Source organism: Dasypus novemcinctus, chromosome 21 (genome assembly GCF_030445035.2).
Source record: "Dasypus novemcinctus isolate mDasNov1 chromosome 21, mDasNov1.1.hap2, whole genome shotgun sequence".
In the NCBI taxonomy this organism is placed as follows: Eukaryota; Metazoa; Chordata; class Mammalia; order Cingulata; family Dasypodidae; genus Dasypus; species Dasypus novemcinctus.
This window is the reverse complement of record NC_080693.1, coordinates 57,680,086-57,703,526: the sequence shown is the minus strand read 5'-3', so window position 1 is coordinate 57,703,526 and position 23,441 is coordinate 57,680,086. Positions and strand designations below refer to the sequence as shown.

Below are 23,441 nucleotides of genomic sequence, written 5' to 3'. Positions count from 1 at the left end.
ACCTTTGAATCTACTGGATGTAACTATATATTCAGCTATTCATACATTCCCATTAAGACTTGAGTCTTTTTAGCCTACTGGTAAAATTTACATGGGTCACCAACATTAAAAGAATAGTGATTAAGTGTAGTTTTGCTAATATGATTTGTACACAAAGCAAATGGTAAAAATAAGAGTTTGGAAAGGCCTGTTGATAATCGGGAACAACTGAAGGGAAGTTGGGATTATTTTATTTATTGTCACCATAAGTATCAGGCACCATATGTACAACTCAAAAAAGTGCTGAGAGGCACAGGACCAGCTTTCTGAAATAAGGAAGTCATTTGCTTTTTACATGTGTTCCCTACTCTATTATGATTTCTTCATTTAGTCAACAATTATTTGTGCACTAATAAATGTCTGGTACTGCTATTCTAGGAACCGATGACACATACAGTGAACAGAACATTGTCCTTGTATAGTTTACATTCTAGTGAGAGACACCAGTAAACAAATATATAACATACCACATGGCAGAGGGAAACTGTCACTAAAGAGGTGACATTTGAGCATTAACAGAGACCTGAAGGAGAGAATTGTGAGGATATATTAGGAGATGGGGTTGGTGTGGTCCAGACAGAGGGAACAGCAAGTTTAAAAGACTTGAGGCAGGAGCAAGTTTGGTGTGTTCAAGGAATAACGAGGCCAGTAAGGCCAGGGTAAAGTGAATAAAGGATAGAGTGCAAGATCAAGTCAGAAGTTGGTAGAAAGGAATGGGCAGTGGAAAGCAGAGATCCTATAGGACCTGTGGGCTATAGTGTAAGGGTTTGTTTTTGTTTGTTTGAATATTTATTTATTAATAGCACCTGCCTGTCATGCCAGCTTGCTCTCTTCTTTAGGAGGCACCAGGAACCGAGCAGGGACCTCCCTTGTGGTAGTCGGGAAATCAGTCGCTTGAGCCACATCTGCTTCTCAGCAGTCTTTAATTTTACATTTAGTAGTACGTAGCTAATTTAAAGAGTTTTGAGCAGAGGGCCTTGATCTGATTTACTTAGCTGTGTGAAGAACAGGCTGAAGGGAGGCAAGACAGGAAGCAGAGGGACCAGTTAGAAGTCTAGTTCAGTGATCCAAGTGAAAGGCTGGTCAAAAGGAAATAGCACTTGTAGGAATTAAGTTTTGTGTATATTTTGAAGGTAGAGCAGAATGTACTTGCTGGTGGATTGTCTGTAGGGTGGAGAGAAAATGAGGAGTCACCCAATTTTGGCCTAAACAAGTACAGAAATGGGAAGACTTAACGTAGAAGCAGGTTTGGGTGAAACAGGAATCAGGAGTTTGATTTTGGACCTATTAAATTTGAGATCCTTTTAAGTATCCAAGTGGAGAGTGACAGCCTAGACGTCCAGGTTGAATAAATTCATCTTGGAATTGTAAATGTACAGATGGTATTTAGAGCCATTAGATCACCTAGGGACTGAGTGTAGGTATAGAAAAGAGTTCTGATTGGGTTCTAGGCAGTCTGTGATTTAGAGATTGGATAGATAAGGAAAAACAGCAAAGGAAATTGAAGATGACCACCAGGGAAGTAGAAGAGCCAGGAGGGAGACAGGGATCCCACAGCTTTAAAGTGGCAGTGTTTTAAGGCAGTGGGAGAGTAATCACCTGTGTCAAATGCAGAAGTGATGGGGAACCAAAGCATTTTTAGACTGTATTCTCCAGAATGGGAGGAAAAGAAGTAGAGATAGTACATTTAGATATTTTAAAGGAGTTTTCCTGGAAAGAAGAGCAGAGAAAGGATTTTTGTGTCAATGAAAATGATATAAGAGCATTGGGGAAATTCGTGATGCAAGAGAATTTTTTACTGTAGTGATGTGAATGATAGAGAGGTAGGGGTTGGCTTTAGATGGGTACCCGGATCCATAGTAACCCAAGACCGGAGGTAGTATACGAATACAGGTGCAGATAAATTGGTGGATGATGTACTTTTCTTTTATGATGATAGGCGAAACCTTTATGAAGTAGGAAGAATGTCTTTAGTTTCCTAGGTTTACTAAAGTTATGGGAGAATCAAACAGAACAATAATAAAATATTGCCTTATATCACACAGCAAGTCAATACCAGGGCCAAAGTTATAAGGTGCTTCTTCAACTTCATAACAGCATCTAGTTGTCTTCTGTATTTGTAGCCTATGATTTGTGGTCTCCTCTGATTTTTTTAAATTTATTTTTTGGGTTATTTAAATAAAACAAAGCATAGACTTTCACTGTTACAGATCAGTGAGTTTTGACAAATGAATACAACATTTCCATTATTCCTGAAAGTTGCGTTAGGTTCCTTCCCAGTAAATCCCTGTCATTGTAGTGTGCTTCCTCCCTCCCACAGGCAAACACTGTTGTTACTTCTTTTGCCATAGATTAATATTGTTTCTTCTAGGACTTCATATAAATACAGTCATATAGTACATGCTCTGTTCTTACATCTGACTTCTTTCACTCAGTATTTTTTTATATAAATCCAGGTTGTTACTCCTTTTTATTGCTGAGGAGCATTTCATTGAGTGAATATATCACAGTTTACTTATCTGTTGTACTGTTGTAGTCCATCAGATTTATGTATGTTATCTTTTTGGAGATATAATTTACATACCATAAATTTCATCCTATTAGAGTATACAATTCATTGTTTTTTAGTATATTTGCAAGGTTGTACAGCCATCACCACTATCTAATTCCAGAAAGTTTTTATCACCTCATAAAGAAAAGCCATACCCATTAGCAGTCACTCCTCCCAGCCTCTGGCAACCACTAATCTACTTTCTGTCTATGAATTTGTCTGTTGTAGACATTTCATATAAATGGAATCATACAATATGCAGTCTTTTGTGTCTGGCTTCTTTCACTTAGCATAATACTTTCACAGTTCATCCATGTTGTAACTTACATCAGTATTTTATTCCTTTTTATGGCCAAATAATAATCTATTATATGGACATATACCATATTTTATTTACCCACTCATCAGTTGGTAGACATTTGGGTTGTTTCTGCTTTTTGGCTAATATGAATAATACTGCTTTGAACATCTGTGCAAATTTTTTTTTGTGGCTATATGTTGTCATTTCTCTTGGGCCACATAAATAGGAGTGGAATTGCAGGGTCATATAGTAATTCTATGTTTAAACCACCCCGCAGATGGTTCCCTCCTCTGTTTGCTCATTGTTTTTGCTCATTGTCTGCTTGTTTCTTCTTTAGAAAGCACCAGGAACTTAGCCTGGGATCACCCATGTGGGAGGAGGCAGGCATCCAACTGCCTGAGCCACATCCTTTCCCCTATGTTTAACTTTTTTGTTTTAAGGTTTATTTTGTTTATTTATTTCCCACTTCCCTCATTGTTTGTGCTTTCTTTCTGCTCTCTGTTCTCTGTGTGCTTGCTCCATGTCTGCGCATCTTCTTTTAGGAGTCCCCAGGAACCAAACCCAGGACCTCCCATGTGGGAGGGAGGCACACAACTGCTTGAACCACATCTACTGCCTCTTGTTGTGTTATCTATTATAGATACATCACCTAGTTACATCGTCTAGTTGCATCATCTAGCTGCATCAGCTTGCCATGCTAGCCCATTGTGTCAGCTTGCTGTGTGTCAGCTTGCTGTCTTGCTCCTCTTCCTTAGGACACACTGGGAACCAAACCCGGGACCTTCTAGGCAAGTGCTGAACTGCTTGAGCCATATCTGCTTCCCATGTTTAACTTTTGAAGACTTGTTCCAATGCGGTCACAAAATTTTACTCTCCCACCAGCAGTGTATGAGGATTCCAATTTCTCTACATCCTCGTCAAGATTTGTTATTTTCCATTTTTTTATTATAGCAGTTCTAGTGGATTTAAAGTGGTCTCATTGTGATTTGATTTTGCATTTCCCTAATGGCTAACAATGTTGATTTTATTCTGTACTAATTGACCATTTTCATATCTTTGAAGAAATGGAGCCTTAAGATTTTGACTTTTTAAGATTTCAGTATGTACGCAGGGCATACTAGTTCTGTATATGGTTTCTCTCTGAACCTTTGATAATAACTGCATGATCTAAGCCTGTTTGTTTCACACATACTCCTTAGCAGTGTAATTAGTTAACTACCTGAACATTTAGTAAATTCAGGTAGTTGGCATTTCTCCTAAGTGTTAGAGCAGTTGTGTTTGTTTTAAAATGTAAACATGGTATAGAACAATTATAAGCTATCCAAGTGACATGTTTGTAAAATAGTCTTTTTAAATATAGTCCTTTGTCTCTTTTACTTCCCAATCAGGTCATCTAGATGCACTCCTGAGGGGCTTGGTTCTGGGCAAATTAGGAAAAGCAGGACATAAGGCTACATTAGAAGAAGCCCGTCGCCGGTTTAAGGATCACGTGGAAGGGAAACAGATTCTTTCTGCTGATCTAAGAAGCCCTGTAGGTTTCCATAATGAATTACCTTCATTTATAGGTGAATGCATCATTCTGTGTAACATGGAACTTCATAAAGTAACCAAAAATTGACTGACCTAAGTACTTAACCCAAACCATGTCTCATTCTATTTTAATATATGCTCCAGATGGTTTGTTGCCAACTTCTGATTTGTTTAAAATTTTTTAGTCAGCACTGGGATGATGAAAGTTGATTATCAGTGCACATTCTTCCCAGTGCTCCACTGTTACTACATGTCCTCTACCTTTGTGATTGTTGATGTGAGCTGTTAGTTCTCTGCTACAATTTGTATGTAACATCCACCTGCAGCTATTTACAATTTTCTAAACTTACTTTCTGTCTTTTCTGAACAATAGAGTATTTGAAATGTAATCAAATGCCTGCCTTCTTTATGTTCTTACATTCTCATGTAGGTCTATCTGACTGTTTTGAAGCATGGTGATAGCACTACCTTGGACATTATGCTAAAGGTGAGCATATTTGGAAGACTCCCATTTCCTGCTCTTTGAACTTGGATTGACATACATAGTATCTACTTTAAACACTTTAAAGTTGTAAAAAAAAGAAAAAAGTCCTGGCAATGGAAATATAGCACAAAGAGACGCAAATATCCAGAAACTATTAAAGAAATATGTATGTCCGGCAAATGTACTACAACTACTGTGCCAAAATCCTTATTTTTAATCTCTGCCTTTTTTTTTTTTACTCAAGCTTATATGCATCACAAAATATAACTTTAAAAAAATTTTTTTTTGAGATTTAAAAATAATTTTTCCCCATCTTCCCCCCCACACATTGTCTGCTCTCTGTCCATTTGCCGTGTGTTCTTGTGTCTGTTTGCATTCTTTTTTTTTTTCTTAAGATTTCTTTATTTCTCTCCCCTTCCCCCCTCCCCCCAGTTGCCTGCTCTCTCTGTCCATTCGCTGTGTGTTCTTTTATGACCACTTCTGTCCTTATCAGTGGCACCGGCATTTGCATTCTTGTCAGTGGCACCGGGAATCTGTGTCTCTATTTGTTGTGTCATCTTGCTTTGTCAGCTCTCCGTGTGTGCAGCGCCACTCCGGGACAGGCGCGCTTTTTCACATGGGGTGGCTCTCCTTGTGGGGGCGCTCTCCTTGTGTGTGGGGCTCCCCTATGCAGGGAACACCCCTTCGTGGCACGGCACTCCTTGCGTACATCAGCACTGTACATGGGCCGGCTCACCACACAGGTCAGGAGGCCCTGGGATTTATCCCTCGACCTCCCATATGGTAGGCGGACATTATCCGTTGAACCAGATCTCCTTCCCTGAAATGTTCATTTTCAAAGTTCATGTTCAGAGTTCTTAAAAATTTCACCTTCAGGGAAAACGGACTTTGGCCCAGTGGTTAGGGCGTCCGTCTACCATATGGGAGGTCCGCGGTTCAAACCCCGGGCCTCCTTGACCCGTGTGGAGCTGGCCATGCGCAGTGCTGATGCGCGCAAGGAGTGCCATGCCACGCAGGGGTGTCCCCCGCGTGGGGGAGCCCCACGCGCAAGGAGTGCGCCCGTGAGGAGCCGCCCAGCGTGAAAAGAAAGTGCAGCCTGCCCAGGAATGGCGCCGCCCACACTTCCTGTGCCGCTGACGACAACAGAAGCGGACAAAGAAACAAGACGCAGCAAACAGACACCAAGAACAGACAACCAGGGGAGGGGGGGAAATTAAATAAAATAAATAAATCTTTAAAAAAAAAAAAAAAATTTCACCTTCAGTATAAACATACTTGGGGTTCTTTAAACAAAGGGTTTCTTTTCTGTGTAGAAACTTATTAAAAAAATAGATGGAAGCAGACATGGCTCAACCTTTCATGGATAAAGATACTTTTCTGATTCCATGTAGAACATGGACTTCTGCTATTCAACTTTACTATGGGAAGAGCTCAGACGAAGGTCGAATCGGGGTTCTTCAAGAACTTAGTTGGTAACAGATGAGGAGGATTGTTTCCTGCTGGTGGTTTGGAAATAATGAAGATAAAAAGGTAATCCAGTATATTTTGTCTCAACGGATAGAGCATCCGCCTACCACATGGGAGGTCCAGGGTTCAAACCCATGACTTCCTGACCCGTATGATGAGTTGGCCCACAGGCAATGCTGATGTGTGCAAGGAGTGCCATGCCACGCAGAGGTGTTCCCCATGTAGGGGAGCTCCACATGCAAGGAGTGTGCCCCATAAGGAGAGCGGCCCCATGCGAAAAGAGTGCAGCCTGCCCAGGAGTGGTGCCGCACACACGAAGAGCTGACACAGCAAGATGATGCAACAAAGAGAGACACAGATTCCCAGTGCCACTGAAAAGAATGTAAGTGGACACAGAAGAACACACAGCGAATGGATACAGAGAGCAGACAACTGAGGGGGATGGTGGGGAAGGGAGAAGAGACATAAATAAAAAAATCATAAAAAAAAAACATATTTGAAATGTGGTGTTACAGTGCCCTCTAGTGGAATAATGTAACAAGTTCTTCTTGGAAAATCTACTTCCTCAAGCCTTGAATACTGGAACTAAAAAGGACCTTAGAAGGGGGAAGCAGCTGTGGCTCAATCAGTTGGGCTCCCGTCTACCATATAGGCAGGCTTGCCCACAAGTGCCACGGAATGCTGCCTGGCCTGCAAGCACCACAGAGAACCAACTCAGCAAGGTGATGCAACAGAAAAAGGGACACAAGGAAAAAAAAAACACAGAAGAGTGCAGCGAATGGACACAGCAAACAGCAAGCAAGCTGCAAGGGGGGGGCGGGGATAAATAAATAAAGGACCTTAGAAGGGGCAGATGTGGTTCAAGCAATTGAGCACCTGCCTCCCACATGGAGGTCCTGACGTTCAGTTCCCGGTGCCGCCTGAAAAAATAAAAACAGACAACAAGCAAAATGAATGAGAAAATAAACCAACTCAGGGAAGCTTATGTGGCTCAGTGATTGAGTGCCACCCTCCCATATGAGGTCCTGAGTTCATTCCCTGGTAGCTCAAAAAAAAAAAAAGGACCTTAAAAATCAAATCGTCTAACCCCCCCCCCCCATTTTACAAATGGGGAAACTGAGACCCAGAGAAGTTAAAGACTTAGTCAAGATTGCATCACTAGAGACAAAATTAGGACTAGACCCTGGCCTCCCAACTTCCTGTTTTCCCACACTGCTGCTCAAGACTTCAAAGGAAAGGAAGAGGAAACTGAGCTGTGATGGGGTCCCCAGACACTGATCAGTGTTAAATTTTAAGAGGGGGAAAAAGGTCAAGAGAACCTGTAAATTAAGTTGTCTTAGGGAATTATCTCATACATTTGCAGTTCTTATTTTTACAATCTATTTTATTTCTGATAACAAAAATAGTTGTTGTATATTCAGTATGGGAGATTTGGAGGGAAGCGGCTGTGGCTCAATCAGTTGGGCTGCTCCCGTCTGCCATATGCGAGGCCCTGGGTTCGTGTCCCAGGGCGTCCTTGTGAAGGCAAGCTGGCCCGTGCTCCGCGGAGAGCTGGTGCAGCAAGATGACGCAACAAAGGGAGACAAGCAGATACAGAAAAAGTGTGCCCCAAATGGACACAGAGAAGAGACAGCAAAGAAAGGAACAAGCTGCAAGGGGGGGGGGGGGGGGCGGAATAAATAAATTTTTTTAAAAAAGTATGGAAGATTTGGAGATTTGAAAAGTATAAAGAAGAAAATAAAACCTGTAATCAAAAAAGCATTTAAGGGAAGAGGACATGGCTCAACTGATAGAGTGTCCGTCTGCCATATGGAAGGTCCAGGATTCAATTCCCAAGTTGTCCTGACCTGTGTGCCTGTGTAGTAAGGTGGCCCACACACAGTGCTGCCACACGCAAGGAGTGCTGTGCCATGCAGGGGTGCCCCCGTGTAGGGGTGCCCCCATGTAGGGGTGTTCCACGACGAGGAGTACACCCCGTAAGTAGAGCTGCTCCTTGTGAAAAAGGCTCAGCCTGCCGAGGAGTGGCACCACACACACACAGAGGCTGACGCAGCAAGATGACGCAACAAATTTCCAGCGCCACTGATAATGCAAGTGGATGCAGAAGAACACACAGCAAATGGACACAGAGAGCAGATAGCGAGCGGGGAAGGAGGTGGGGTGGGGTGGTGAGGGAAGGGGAGAGAAATCTTTAAAAAAAAAAAAAGCATTTAAAGGGAGTGGGTATAGCTCAGTGGTTGAGCACCTATTTCCCATGTATGAAGTACTAGGTTCAATCCCTGTTACATCCTAAAAGAAAAGGGAAAAAAAAGCACTTGACAAAAATAGCATATATAGTATGATCTTTTTCTTTATACTTCTTTTCTAATATTCTTCCTCCAACCAGTACTACTTTTGCAGTTAGAAGAAAGTGTGTGTTAAAAAAAATGCATAATCCCATTGATCAAAGACCATTATTAATTAATTTCACATTTTCCCCCTTCGTGCTAATATTTTTAAATTTGGGATCATTTTGCTTTGTCTTGACTTTTTTCACTTAATATATTAAGAGCACGTTTTATGTTATCAAATATTCTTAAAATGTACCTTTCAGTGATGCATTTCTATAAATAAATTCAACTGTTGAATATATAGGTTTTTTTCAATTTTTCACTCATAAATTAACTTTTATACTCTAAAGGTATAAAATTAGTGAGTACTTTGTTCATAAATAATAGAACATTAGAACATTAGACATATGTCAATGATGTAAAGAATTTGACCGTGACAGATTTACCCTTCAGATCTTGATGTTAACCTGCTCAGAACTAATGGCAGGCTATATATACATCTAGTGACGTATGGCAAGGTTAGTACTCAAGCATCTTGAAAAATACTCTATTTTGTTAATTTCATATCCTGCCAATTTTACCCAGTAAGAACGTAGAGCAAAAGTTTTACCTTACTAGGTGAGAAGCTCATGTAAGGAAATGCAGAGCTTATGGGAGAGTTAACCATTTCTACCTTTGTTTTTACCCTGTAGCTTCACAAACAAGCAGATATGCAGGAAGAGAAAAACCGAATTGAAAGAGTCCTTGGGGCTACTCTTTCACCTGAACTGATTCAAAAAGTCCTCACCTTTGCACTTTCAGTAAGTTACATCGAAAACTGTTTTTAGGGGGGATTGATACCTTGTGATCTGTGACAAGTTTCTTTGATTCATTATTTTCTTAATCTACCTTAACTCTAGACTAAGGTTTCTGGGAAATTGGCATAAACTTTTGTTATTGACTTCTATTATCTCCTTCTAGTAGTGATATTTGGAATAGTTGAGAGAGGAGACAAATTCTCTCTCCAGAATAAGCACTGTGAGGACAGAGACTTCAAAACTGGCAAGTTTGCTGAGCCCTGTGCCTCCTTTGTACCTCTTCCTTTCTTTACCTTGTAGGATACCAAACAAATATCTCTTGAGCAGCTTGTTTATACCTGTCCCAATGCCCCATTCTAAATTTGGCTGATCTTTAGGATAAACATTCTCTTGACTGGAAGCTTCTGGTTCCAGCTAATCCTAAATCAAAGAATGAGCTTCTTCTTTGACGCTTTGGTTACTTAAGTACCCTGACAGCATGTTGCCCTTTCTGGCACCGGATATGTTTGGAGATACATTAGACTTTTAGTTTGTCTTTCTACTTTTAGGAAGAGGTACGTCCACAGGACACTGTATCAGTAATTGGTGGGGTGGCTGGAGGCAGCAAGCATGGAAGGAAAGCTGCCTGGAAATTTATAAAGGACAACTGGGAAGAGCTTTATAATCGATACCAGGGAGGATTCTTAATATCCAGACTAATAAAGGTATGTGAGCATTTTTATTTTCAATATCATTATTGACTGACAGCCATAATTTACTACCCATCGATTCTGGACTTTTGTTCTGGTAAGAATTTCCCAAAATAGTTATTAACTTTGTTAAAAGGCTTCTCCATTCCATGTCCACACCTTCTATAATAAACTGAAGTTGGAAGAAAACAGAATGATTTGTTTTTGGGATAAATGGAACTTTGTCCCCAGCCTCTTTTAGGTGCGCTTACTATTATAAACCATTGCTTTTTCAGCTATCAGTTGAGGGATTTGCAGTTGATAAAATGGCTGGAGAAGTCAAGGTAAGGAAAATATTGTTCACTTTTCACTTTTTGATCTAGTAAATAAAACACTACCTAACCAAGTTGTAATCATAGAGTGTTGGGTCATGTTGTAATTTTGTGTTTTTGCTTGGAGATAGACAGCTTAGAATGCATCTTTAATGCCAGGAGAATTTAGAGTTGAGATCATATTGGGGGCCTTGAAATATGGTTGAGAGAACATGGACCTTGGAGTCCGTTGACCTGGATATAAATCTAGGTTCTGCCCCTTAGTAGCTGAGTGATTTTAAGAAAGTGTTAAGTGTCACTTTTACCTTCATCTTCTTGAATGTAAGGGATCAGATATCAGGTGTGATTTTGGAAGTTCAGAGAGCTATAATATAGTTTTGTTCATTTTTTAAAGCAGTTTTGTTGAGATATATTTGCAAGCCAATCAATCCATCCAAAGTATATAATCAGTGGCTTTTAGCATAATCACAGTATTGTGTATTCATCATCACAAAAAATTTTAGAACAATTACTCAAAAAAAACAAAACAAAACTCATACCTCTTAGCAGTCACCTCTCAGTCCCTCTATCCTTCCCTCATCCTACATAAGCACTAATCTAATTCCATCTTTATAAGCTATCTTTCTAAGCTATTAACTTTTGATTAGGTTTTGAAACTTGTAATTTTTGGGAAGAATGCCTGTGTGCAGGTCTAAGGAATTGCTTGTTTTCTTTTAGTGTGGTGGTATGGAAAGATGAAAAATGTAATTAGGAAAGCATGGGGGTGGCAATGATTAATTCTCATGAGTAAGACTCATGGATCCTTTACAGACCAATGGGTGTTTTTCCATAACCTGTGTTACTAACTTCTTACTAGGAATGATCATTTAATATACCACCTGCATTTTGGGTTGTTTCATACCAGGCTTTCTTTGAGAGTCACCCAGCTCCTTCTGCTGAGCGTACCATCCAGCAGTGTTGTGAAAATATCCTGCTGAATGCTGCTTGGCTAAAGCGAGATGCTGAGAGCATCCACCAGTACCTCCTTCAGCGAAAGGTCTCACCACCCACTGTGTGAACCCTGAGCATGCTGCCACTGCAGTTCTTCTGCTTAGCTGTGGAGATAAAGTGGAGCTACCAAACAGCTGATTCACATGCCAAGAATTTGGAGTCTTCTTTCAAACCAGTGGGGGTTGGACAATGAATGTAGTTAACTGGTTCCTGCTCACACTCCAGAATTAAATTCTATTGAAAAAGGAAAATCAGCAATTCAGCAAAAAAATAAAAATAAAAAGTAAAAATGTAAATATGATAGTAATAAAATAGAGCATAATGAAACTGTGAAACTTCCTGAAGCCTTGTCAGTGGTTAAAAGTATTTAACACTTTCCTATTAATGGCAGATGTTCTGTTTTTATAACCTACCAAAAGGAAACTAGAGGCTTCTGGGTAAGATTTTTGTGAAGTGGGTTCTGCAAACAGCCTACAAGCCAAGGGGAGTGTCCATTGCTGGGAACAGTAAAATATGAAAGGCTGGTAGCTGTTATAATATAGTCAGAGTCTGTGCATAATTCCAAGTGGGTTTCTTTCTTTTTTTTTTCCTTTTTCCTTTTTTTTTTTTTTTTCCGGCATGGGGACTAATCAGGATGATATATTTTCCTGCGTAATTCAATCCAAACCAAGGATTGTAGTTTTTCCTCCTTGCCTCCTTCTGTGTGATCCCTTGGCCAAAAAAAAAAAAAAGTTAAAAACACACACACACACACCCTATCCTGTTCTTAGTTTTTCCTTACCCTGAGTTCCACCCTCAGCCTCCACCCCCACAGTGTCTTCTTAGATAAGAAAATAATAAGGAAACATCTTTCATAGCCACATGAAATAAGAGAAACTGATTTACATTATTTTTCTTTCTTTTTTAAGATGACTTTTAAGAACCCTGAGAGACAATAGAATTCATAAGGTTTTAAGCCAGGCTTTCCTGAAGGAGTTATTCTGCTGAAAATGGTTATTCTGCTGAAAATGGTTTTAGTTGTCCAGTAGACCTTCTATTGAACCTTTCCTAACAGTGTCAGCACTGGCTTCTCCTGTTTCATTGTGTACATGTGAGAAGTCAGTGGTAACTGCTGTAGGGCCTACACATTAGTGGTAACTGGTTAAAAACAAAAACAAAAAACAACAAAAAAAGACTATAAGCCTGTGTGCCACTCTTTGCTGCAACAGTGTATCCTAACGAGCCTCACCTATGTAATCCCATGAATTTCAGAATCTCATTCCTTTCCTCCTTTTTTTTTTTTTTACCCTCTTAAAAAAATTTTGTGTTAACAGGAATTCATATTTGGTGTGGCTTAACTGTATTTCAGAAAGTCATCGGATTGTGAGACCGCTTCCTTGAAACATTTTTGTGCTATTGTTTTAAAAAAATAATAATTAAAAAACAGTTGGCGTTAATAAAAATGTCAATATGAAATTTGATGTCCTGATATCTTTTGTTCTCTTTAATAAGAAACTAAAAACTTTGCTATCATTGAATAGGATTATAAGAGCTTTTAGTACCGTAGAGTTCCTGAGTCTGGGAAAACATAGTTCTTGAATTCCTAATGAACAGAACCTTAACAGAAAAATTAAAAAATTCCTAAATTTAGTTCAGGATTGTCTAACTCTAAGCCTTATGCTCAGCATTCAGGATGTTACTTGAGACCTGTTAACTCAGAATTTTATAATCAGAAATTCTGGAAAGAAGTTATTTTACTTTCAGCATACATGGAAATTTTTATATACTAGTTTCGTGCTTTGAATTAGATTAGGGAGGAGTGCTGGGTATCTTCCATTTCCTCTTCAGAACTATTCCCCATCCCGCTGTGGGTGCTAGGAGGTGCTGACCCACATGGACTGCATTAACAAGCTCCCTGCCCCTCTGACTTGAGGTTGTATTTATCCAGTTGGTACCCACAGAGTATAAGAAGAAAGGAGGAAAGGATGGTCAGGGTATTTATTCCCATTCCCCTGGCTTTATTATGCCAGAGGACGTGGATTGGCTGTGCCCCTCTACCTAAGGCCACAGTTTCTAGTAAGCAGCCCTTTCTGGTATCTAGTTCTTTTCCTTTGCCCCTTCAAATTTAGGGATGGTAAGGACTATTCTATTACTAGCTCTGGATTACTCCATTATTCCTTGTTGGTTTCCCTAAAACAATTTAAGCATTAACTCCCTATTCCCTACCCCCCGCCCAGCCACTGGTGACCTATGTTCGAGATTCTAACTATGAATTTGCTTATTTTAATTATTGTATATTAGTGAAATCATACAATATTTGTCCTTTTGTATCTGCTTTATTTCACTCAACATGATGTCTTCAGGGTTCATCCATGTTGCATGAATCAAAACTTCATGACTTTTTAGTGCTGAGTAATACTCCTTTGTATGTTGTGGTCGTTTGGAACTGTGGGTCCCCATAAAATCATGTTCTTAAAGCTAATCTATCCATGTGAGTGTAAACCTATTGTAAGTAGGTTTTCATGAGGTTATTCAGTTGAGGTGTGGCCCAGGTGGGGTTTTAATCTTCTTACTGGCTAAAAAAAGAGAAAGCCAGGAAAGCAAGAAGCTGAACTTAAGCTCCCAGAGAGAAAGGAGAGACCAGCAGGTGGTGCCCATTTACCTTGCCATGTGCAAGTCAAGGATCATAGGCAGCTGGTATTCCAGAAGAAAGCATCGCCTTGACTTGGACAACTTCACAGCCTCAAAACTAAGCTTGTAAGCTAATAAATTGTCATTGTTAAGTTTTATGGTATCTGTTTTTGGAAGCCTAGCAAACTAAAATGTACATATATACCACATTTTGTTTATCCATTCATTTGGTTGGTCAGCATCATTTTTGATCAAATAATGAACGTGCCCGATGAGAATTGAATCTGCTCTTACTTCCAGATACTAGTTTTAGGATTTTAGAGTCAGTATTTTTAAAAGACCATCTTTTGTGATAATGCAAAAACACTTCCAATAAGGACTATGCCTTCTTATACCAACCTGGGGCAGGCAAAGTGGTAAAGGTATTTGGTTTCAAACAAATGAAATTTGGTTTCAGATCCAAGAATGAGAGATTAGACCCTGATGGTAACAAAATGTTGGACCAATCATGGTTAGGTACTCCACAATAAGTTTGATGGCAAATGTGTAATAGGTGGCAGTGGCAGGTGAAGGAGAGCAGATTGGGTTGCTACTGTCAGTTGTAAAGAACTCTGATTGCTCCTGCAATTCTATTGCTAGTATTTGGCAGCTTTCACTCTTGTCCACCATTGGGGTGGAATTAGCAGCAGAAAGGAACATAGTTTACTCTCATAATCTGTGCTTTCCCTAGGAGACTGTCAGTAGCTGAAAGCAGACATGCTATACACCAGTTAAAATGGAAAGTGGAAATAAAAATCTTGCCATAGCTTGGCGGAATGTATCCTTATGGTCTTCAGGAACCTCTCCACGACCAACCTGAAACTTGTATCATGGAGTTTGACACTGTGCAGGTTTATTACAGTGCACTGAACTTTCAGCACACTCTAATTAGGGTACTGATTATCGACACTGAATTATATTAACTCTTCTGAGTATTCTCTTCCTTCATAATGCTTATTAGTTTGTATTTCTAATATAAAGATGTTGAGGGGGAAAGGAACAATTAAAATTAGTGTACTTAATGGCTCTAAAGGGTAAATGGGGGAAGCAGACATGGCTCAAGTGATTGAACTCCCACTTACCACATGGGTGGTCTCAGGTGCGGTTCCCAGTGCTTCCAAGATAGTGAGCTGATAAAAGATGATGCAATGAGACAAAAGGAGGAAAACTTAATGAGAGACACAACAAAGGGAGTGGAGGTGGCTCAAGCAATTAGGTACCTCCCTCCCACATGGGCAGTCCCGGGTTTGGTTCCTGTTGCCTCCTTGTATTAGGGTTCTCTAGGGAAACATAATCAATAAGAGATATCTGTCAATAGTATGGATTTTATAAGAGTCTCTCACGCAGGTATGGGGATGCACAAGTCCAGGTTCTGCAGGCAGGCTGCAACCAGGAGTGCCAAATGTTGGCTGTTCAAAGATGAGCTGGGAAATTTTCACTCAATGCTGGAATCACTTCCCCTTTTAAAGCATTCAACTGGGTTAAGCGTCACTCATTGCTGATGGCAATGTCCCTGATTGATGTAATTGTAATCAGCTATCTATGATTTACCATTGCAGTAAAGTCAATGGTGACTAAAGTCCATAAATGCCCTTGTATTGCAGTTAGCCCAGTGCTTGCTTAACCAAACAACTGGGCACAATTACTGGCTGAGTTGATACAATAGCCTAGGCATCACACTACTAAAAAGAAGACGAGCAGGGAAGCGGCTGTGGCTCAATTGATTGGGCTCCCACCTAGCATATGGGAGGCCCTGGGTTCACGTCCCAGGGCCTCCTTGTGAAGGCAGGCTGGTCCACACTGGAGAGCTAATGGCCCACGCCCACAGGGAGGTGCAGCAAGATGATGCAACAAAAGAGATACAAACAGACACAGGTGGAAGCAGATTTGGCTCACCTGATAGAGCATGCACCTACCACATGGGAAGCCCAGGGTTCAAACCCAGGACCTCCTGACAAGTGTGGTGAGCTGGCCCACGTGCAGTGCTGGTGGGCGCAAGAAGTGCCGTGCCACGCAGGGGTGCCCCCTGCATAGGGGAGCCCCACCTGCAAGGAGTGCATCCCGTAAGGAGCTGCTCCACGTGAAAAAAAGTGCAGCCTGCCCAATAGAGCCGCACACATGGAGAGTTGACACAGCAAGATGACACAAAAAAGAGACACAGATTTCCAGTGCCGCTGACAAGAATACAAACAGATGCGGAAGAACACAGTGAATAGACAGAGCAGACAACGGGTGTGGGGGGGGAGGAGGAGGGAGAAATAATCTTTTTTTTTAAGAAAAGAACACACAACAATTGGACACAGCAGACAGCAAGCAAGCTGCAGGGGAGGGGGGATAAATAAAAATTTTTAAATCTTTTTTAAAAAAGACAAGCATAATGAACAGCAAATGCAAACAATGAGGGGATGGGAGACAAATCTAAAAAAAGTTAAATGGGAAAACTCTCAAAACAATATAAAATAATGGAAAGAGATGGAGAGAAACAATTTGTGTAAAAAAATAAAATATTTGAGATTAATGAGGATGGATGATACTCTTTTTCCTCTATAGGTCAGTTCCCTCTTATCAATGGAGCACCTGAAGGTCAGGAGAATGTAAAGGGGTGTAGTAGGATGAAGTTAATACTGTGGCCTTTACAAGTGTATAGATAGGCCTGTCTCTTCAGGCTTTTTGGTTTTTTTTTAGGTTCTGGGACTTCAGATGTGTGAAACCAGTGCTCAACCATGAGCCGTATTGGCTCCCCTGAGTTAGTTTTTTTCATTAGGTTTGCTTGTTTTTTTGTTTATAGGAGGCACTGGCAACCGAACCCAGGATCTTCCCATGTGGGAAGCAGGCACTCAATGGCTTGAGCCACATCTGCTCCCCTCACTTCGTTCTTGTAATAGTAATGGAGTAGACTATCTCTACTGGTTTCTCTATTGGATGAACAACAAAACATAACACATGACTTACATAAAATCTCCTGGCTACCAAATACGGGCTTCTCTTTCCCCCTGCTGACATTCTTATTCCTTATTCCCAGAGTCCTAGGCCCATGTGTCCAATGTGGTAGCCACTAGCATATGTGGCTATTTAAATTTAATTAAATTTAAAAACTCAGTTCCACAGATGTGGTAGGCACATTTCAAGTGCTCAATAGCCACATAAGACTATTAGCTATAGTATTACACAGCACAGTCACAGATTGAAACACTGAAGAAAGTTCTACTGGACTACCTATTCTACACCTAGTATATGCAAATGTATTTTTTCTGTGTGATAGAAAATAGTTACAGAATATTTTATTTAGCAACCTCATTATAAGTTTCTTTTTAAAGATTTATTTATTTTGTATTTATTTCTCTCCCTTCCCCTCCCCCCAGTTGTCTGCTCTCTGTGTCCATTCACTGTGTGTTCTTTTGTGTCTGCCTCTATTCTGGTCAGCAGCAAGGGAATCTGTGTCTCTTTTTGTTGCATCATCATGCTTTGTCTGCTCTCTGTGTGTCAGCTCTCCATGTGTGCGGCGCCACTCCTTCGCAGGCTGGACACTTTCACGCTAAGCGGCTCTCCTTACAGGGCGCACTCCTTGCGTGTGGGGCTCCCCTACGCGGGGGACACCCCTGCGTGGCAGGGCACTCCTTGCACACATCAGCACTGCGCATGGACCAGCTCCACAAGGGTCATGTGGTAGGCAGACGCCCTGATCCATTGAGCCAGGTCTGCTTCCCTATAACAGTTTTCTGTTCACCTAAGAGCACTGTATCATTAATCCTATTCATTTTTTATTTCTGTTCACAAATTTAATATATATTTCCAAATTTTGGAGAAAAGAAGTGTAGAAAATGACCATCCCTCCCTTCTTATAAACCCAACTCCAATAACAGTTGTGATTAACAGGTAAGTTTGAGTCATAGTCTTCCAGTTATGTTTTTTTCACTCCTCTATGCATTTTGAGTATTTTTAGTACTGGAGCTAGACGGCATCCCACTTTGATTGTCCTCCTAAGTATGCTGTGCCACAGTTTCGCTCTTTGTTTTATGAAGTTAAATTACCGAGTGCAGTTCTGTGACCCTTTAAAGTTCTGTTCTAAGAAATCTAATCACAGAAGACTACCTGTAAACGACATAACAGTTGACAAATGCATACCTTCTAAAGTGTTTCTTCCTTGTTTAGATTCATTGGTTTGTGAACGTTTTCCAGCCTGACTTCCTGACTTTAAATGCCAGTGTTTGTGGAGTGAACACATTTGAAGAATGTGGTGTTAAGCCCCTGGTTCAATTAAAGTGGCTCATGTAATAAATTCAATGTTCTTTCCTCACTGGAGATATGAACTCAACTGTATTTGGAACTAACACTTGCAATCCTATACATTGCTCCTGGATGTTTAGCTACAAATTGTGGTTAATATCACCATTAGTTGGATTTAGGAAGTTACATGGTGTTGGATTTCATGACTTTAGTGAGAAGAGATGTTGCTGACTTACAGAAAAGAAAAAGTCCTCATAGAATCCCAACTGCAGGGATTTTAGCTGGCTGTAGTCATTGAAATGGGGTCCTGAGCCCCCTTCCTGGGTATGCCTACCTGCTAAATACCTGCCATGGCAGCCTCAGCAACCGTACTACCTCTACTCTTATGCTTGCCTCATTAATTTGGAGACTATACCTCACTGCTACCAAGAAATAAAACAGATGTGCCATATGTATGTAAATGACTCAAGTGTGCACCAGTCCAAGGAAGGACCTGAGCTAGAATAGTCGAAGTAGCTTTAAATGATTGTTGTTACTTGTGATCCACCCTTGATCATCCCAGGTAGATTGCTGGGCAAAGGCTCTCACTGCTCTGTGAGGGCCAAAGAAATAACAGAAGAGATGACAATAGCACCAACCTTTTCTATTGTTATCAAATAATAAAGTGCTGTTGCGTTCTAACCTCACAACCTGTGATGGGATGTGTAGGTTGTACATATTGGACACTAATCCATGGACCTTAGTTACTGAAATATCAGAACCTTGTAAGAAAAGTCTCACAGCAGTAGACATAAAAGCAGAAAATACAAGCCAAGATTCTGATGCATTAGTTCCATGGCTTTGGAGTCCAGACAATTTCAGAACAAAAGGACATTGTACTAGGCACTGAAACTATAAGACAGACTTGGTCTCTGCCCTCATGGAGCTTGCAGTCCAGCAGGGACGAGATATGGAATGAGTAAATTTAAGTGTGATGAGTCTTTGGAATGGGAAGTGCAGGGTGCTAAAAGAGGGTATTACCAGGGAGTCCAGTGTAGCCTGAATGTTCAGGAAAGGCTCCCGTAATGAAATTTCATCAAACTGCAATCTGAAAGGTGAGTAGTTGCTAGCCAGGCAGAGGAGAGGGAAAAGTGTTCTAGGCAGAGGAAATAGCATGTGCAATGGGCCTGTGGCTATGACAAACCTGATATATATAAGGAACCAAAAGCAGCTCTTTCCCTGCCTCCTCAGAGGTAGGCTGGGGGGGAAGGGTTCAAGATTCGGCTCCACCCGTAACCCACCACCATGGCCGAAGACAGCATTGTTGCTGGAGGTGTAATGGACGTTAACCCTGCATTACAAGAGGCGCTAAAAACTGCCCTCATCCACGATGATTTAGCACGTGGAATCCGAGAAGCTGCCAAAGCTTTAGACAAGTGCCAAGCCCATCTTTGTGTGCTTGCATCCAACTGTGATGAACCCATGTAGGTGAAGCTGGTGGAGGCCCTTTGTGCTGAGCACCAAATCAACCGAATTAAGGTTGACAACAAGAAACTAGGCGGATGGGTAGGCCTCTGTAAAATCAACAGAGAGGGCAAACCCAGTAAAGTAGTTGACTACAGTTGTGTGGTTGTTAAGGACTACAGCAAAGAATCTCAGGCCAAGGATGTTATCGAAGAATATCCCAAATGCAAGAAATGAACAAATAAAAAACTTTGCTCTCAAAAAAGGAACCAAAAGCAATCCAGGAAGGCTGGAACAAGGAGGGCTCTGGCAAAAGTGGCACAAGAGGGTCTGGAGAGGTATGCAAGGGCCAAACGAGCAAGGGACTTAGGTCATGTTAATGTGTCTGAACTTTAGCTAAAGGATAATGAGAAACTAGCAGTTTCCTCATCTGTAAAGAGAATAATAATAGCCATCTATCTCATGGGCAAAATGAGAAGTGAATGAGAATACAAGTGAAAGTTCTTTGTAAACTTTAAAGCATTATTGGAATACTACTACTATTATATCATTAGTAGTAGTAATAAGCTGTGCTGCTCTCTTAAGTAAAAGAACCCAAGAGTTCTAATCCCCTCCTAAGTGAAGTATTCTATAAAACCCTGACTTCAGAGAACTGATGGCAAGGCTAGAAACTCACTTCAGATGAAACTTCCAGTGTGCAGCTCGTGAAGGCCGGGGGAGACCAGCTGTTTGGAGCAAGATCACACCATTTATGGCAATGTGTATTTCTTGCTCAACTCCACCCAGACTCTCCAACAGCACTTTCCAGAAAAGATCTCTATTCTGCCTCCCTCTCAAACTCACCAGGGCAGAACTGCAAAAACATTCTTTCCTCTTGATTTCTTCCAACCAGAGATTGAGCCTAGCCATCAATCAGATGAGCTTTTGTAAAAGCTCTTATCATTTCTAAAAATTATAGTCCTCTTAGCTGCTTGTGGCAAATAATTATCCTACTTAGTGTCTGCATTACACTTTAGGAAAATTCAACACCTTTCCAAATTTGTGATGTTTTAGTTTTACAGTGTTTCTATGAAGTAGGTACAATCAGTAGTTTCACGGAATGGATGAGAAAACTAGGCTATATCCCGAGTGTGTACAGATTGAGCAGATTAACTCACCAAGAATCCAGATCCCAAGACCTCTTCCTCTCCAATCTGACTGTCACTGATGTGTCAAAATGGTTCATTTTGAGCCATTTCCTCTCTGCCTGTACCACATTAACTACCATCTGAGTACAGAAGGGCAGAGCATTTGCAGGTGTATGTATTTGACTTAGCCCCATCACCAGCCCTCTTCCTAGCTCTGGAAGAACAAGCCAGACACAGTTCTTCTCCAGAGGCACAGACTACCGTAAATGCTCACATTCCTATATACCAGAGGTTGCAAAGTGGTATATGTTTCTTTGAACTACAATACTTTCAAAAAACTTCTTGAAAATTTAAATGCCAGCATTTAAAAATCAAGATATTACAGATAAAAATCCAGAAATTCCTCTTTTCATGAAAAATTATAAGATCTGGCATAAATGTCTGGAGCCAAGTACTGGCTTAAGACCAAGTACTAAATAAATAAATATTAGGGTTTTTTTAGGGAGTGGTTCAGCTCCCACCTATGTGGGAGGTTGCAGGTTCAATTCCTGTTGCCTCCTGAAAAAAAAAAAAAGAAACGAACAAGCAAAACAAACTAGGAAGCGCCAACTCAGAGAAGCCATTGTGGCTCAGTGGTGGGATGCTGGCTTCCAACGTGAGAGGTCCTGGGTTCAATTCCCAGCACTGGTACCTAAAAAAGAAAGACCACGTATTGTACACCACAGTCTTCACCATACTTGGATCCTTCATCGAGGTTACCTGACAGGCCCTAAACATCTGAGTTTGTAACCCCCATCCCCTATAGACCAAGTCTCGTGTGTATGTAGTCTCCCTCCTCTGTGACCCCTGAACTTGTATAGGGCTGACCCTATATGAGCAGAACTTTGGAAATGTTCTGGAGATCTTTGTGTTGATGAGAAAATAAGGTTTGGCCACTCCAGTTCATCTCGAATGGATCTTAAGCTAATCATCTGCAGCTTCTTCCCAAGGGCAAAGGAGGAGAGATTTATTCCATCAAAGTCTTCTGTTAGCTCACTCCTCTGCATTGTCTCCTCTTTTCCATTCGAGCTCTTACATTTGTTCATTCATTCATTCAATTATTCAGAATATTTTTTTAGTATTTTTAAGGCAGCTGGGACAGTGGCTACAAATCGTTTTTTGGAATGAGATGGGGAATTAAATGCATCACTGAGTGTCAGGAAACTTGGGTTCTGACAGAGGCATTAAGGCTGCCTTGTGTGACACTAGGCAAGTCACTTCATCTCTCTGGAACTGAGGCTGTTTTCTGCAAAATGGGAGGGTGGAGAGATGATAATAAAAATGCCAGCCTTGGTGCAGGGTGAGTCAATGTGATAGTGCTCCCTAAGCCATTGAGTGCTCTGCAGATGTCAGGTACGCCCATCATTTCAAATTGTGGTTCTGTGGTGACTCAGGAGATCTTTTTTTTTTCATTTTAAAAACAATTTATTGAAGTATATCATTCATACATGAATATACATAATAAATGAATAGGAAAGGTTGTAAACTTACAGAACAAACATGCATAACATCATACAGGGCTCCCATACATCTCCCCACCACCAATACCTTGCATTGTTGTGAAACATTTGCAACAAATTATGAAACAGCATTATCAAATTATTACTATGAACTACAGTCCCTATCTTATATATGGACCTATAATTTTTTGTTCACAAACCATATAATTTAAGATGTACAATCAGTGGCATTTGGTATAATCACAGAGTTATTTATTCATCACTTTAATCAATATGAGAGCATTTTTCATTAGTCAAAAAAAAAACAAAGCGCTATCACACCCATATTTTAATGCTACTAATTACAAATCCTATGATGTGCTTTCACCAGACTCAGTAGATCTTAAATAAATTTAAGGGAAGCAGACTTGGCCCAGTGGTTAGGGCATCTGCCTACCACATGGGAGGTCCGCAGTTCAAACCCCAGGCCTCCTTGACCCGTGTGGAGCTGGCCCATGCGCAGTGCTGATGCGTGCAAGGAGTGCCCTGCCACTCAGGGGTGTCCCCCGTGTAGGGGAGCCCCACACGCAAGGAGTGTGCCCGGTAAGGAGAGCTGCCCAGCGTGAAAGAAAGTGCAGCCTGCCCAGGAATGGTGCCACACACACAGAGAGCTGACACAACAAGATGACGCAACAAAAAGAAACAGATTCCCGGTGATGCTGATAAGGATAGAAGCAGTCACAGAAGAATACGCAGCAAATGGACACAGAGAGCAGACAACTGGGGGGTGGGGGTGGGGTAAGGGGAGAGAAATTTTTTTTTAAATCTTTGAATTTAAAAAAAGAGAGAAGTAAATGTGACTGAAGTGATTGGGCTCCTGCCTACCACATGGGAGGTCCACGTTTCGGTTCCTGGTACCTCCTAAAGAAGACAGCGAGCTGGTGTGACAGGCAGGCACAGGAAGCTGACACAACAAGATGATGCAACAGAAGACGCAAGAGGAAAAACATAACGAGATACAACAAAGC

The 23,441-nt window shown here is 41.0% G+C and overlaps 1 protein-coding gene across 2 annotated transcripts in view; it reads left to right on the top strand.

Annotated features, from left to right (window-relative positions):
* NPEPPS (aminopeptidase puromycin sensitive) overlaps positions 1–12,944 on the top strand; it is a 125,070-nt gene extending 112,126 nt beyond the window's left edge. For both annotated transcript variants that reach the window (XM_004457835.4, XM_071210636.1), the window contains 6 exons: positions 4,280–4,422; positions 4,852–4,908; positions 9,395–9,502; positions 10,048–10,203; positions 10,464–10,511; positions 11,404–12,944. In XM_004457835.4, the coding sequence (XP_004457892.2) occupies positions 4,280–4,422; positions 4,852–4,908; positions 9,395–9,502; positions 10,048–10,203; positions 10,464–10,511; positions 11,404–11,556 (665 nt within the window). In that variant the 3' untranslated portion in view covers positions 11,557–12,944. The remainder of the gene's footprint in view (positions 1–4,279; positions 4,423–4,851; positions 4,909–9,394; positions 9,503–10,047; positions 10,204–10,463; positions 10,512–11,403) is intronic.
* Positions 12,945–23,441: the final 10,497 nt, after the last annotated feature.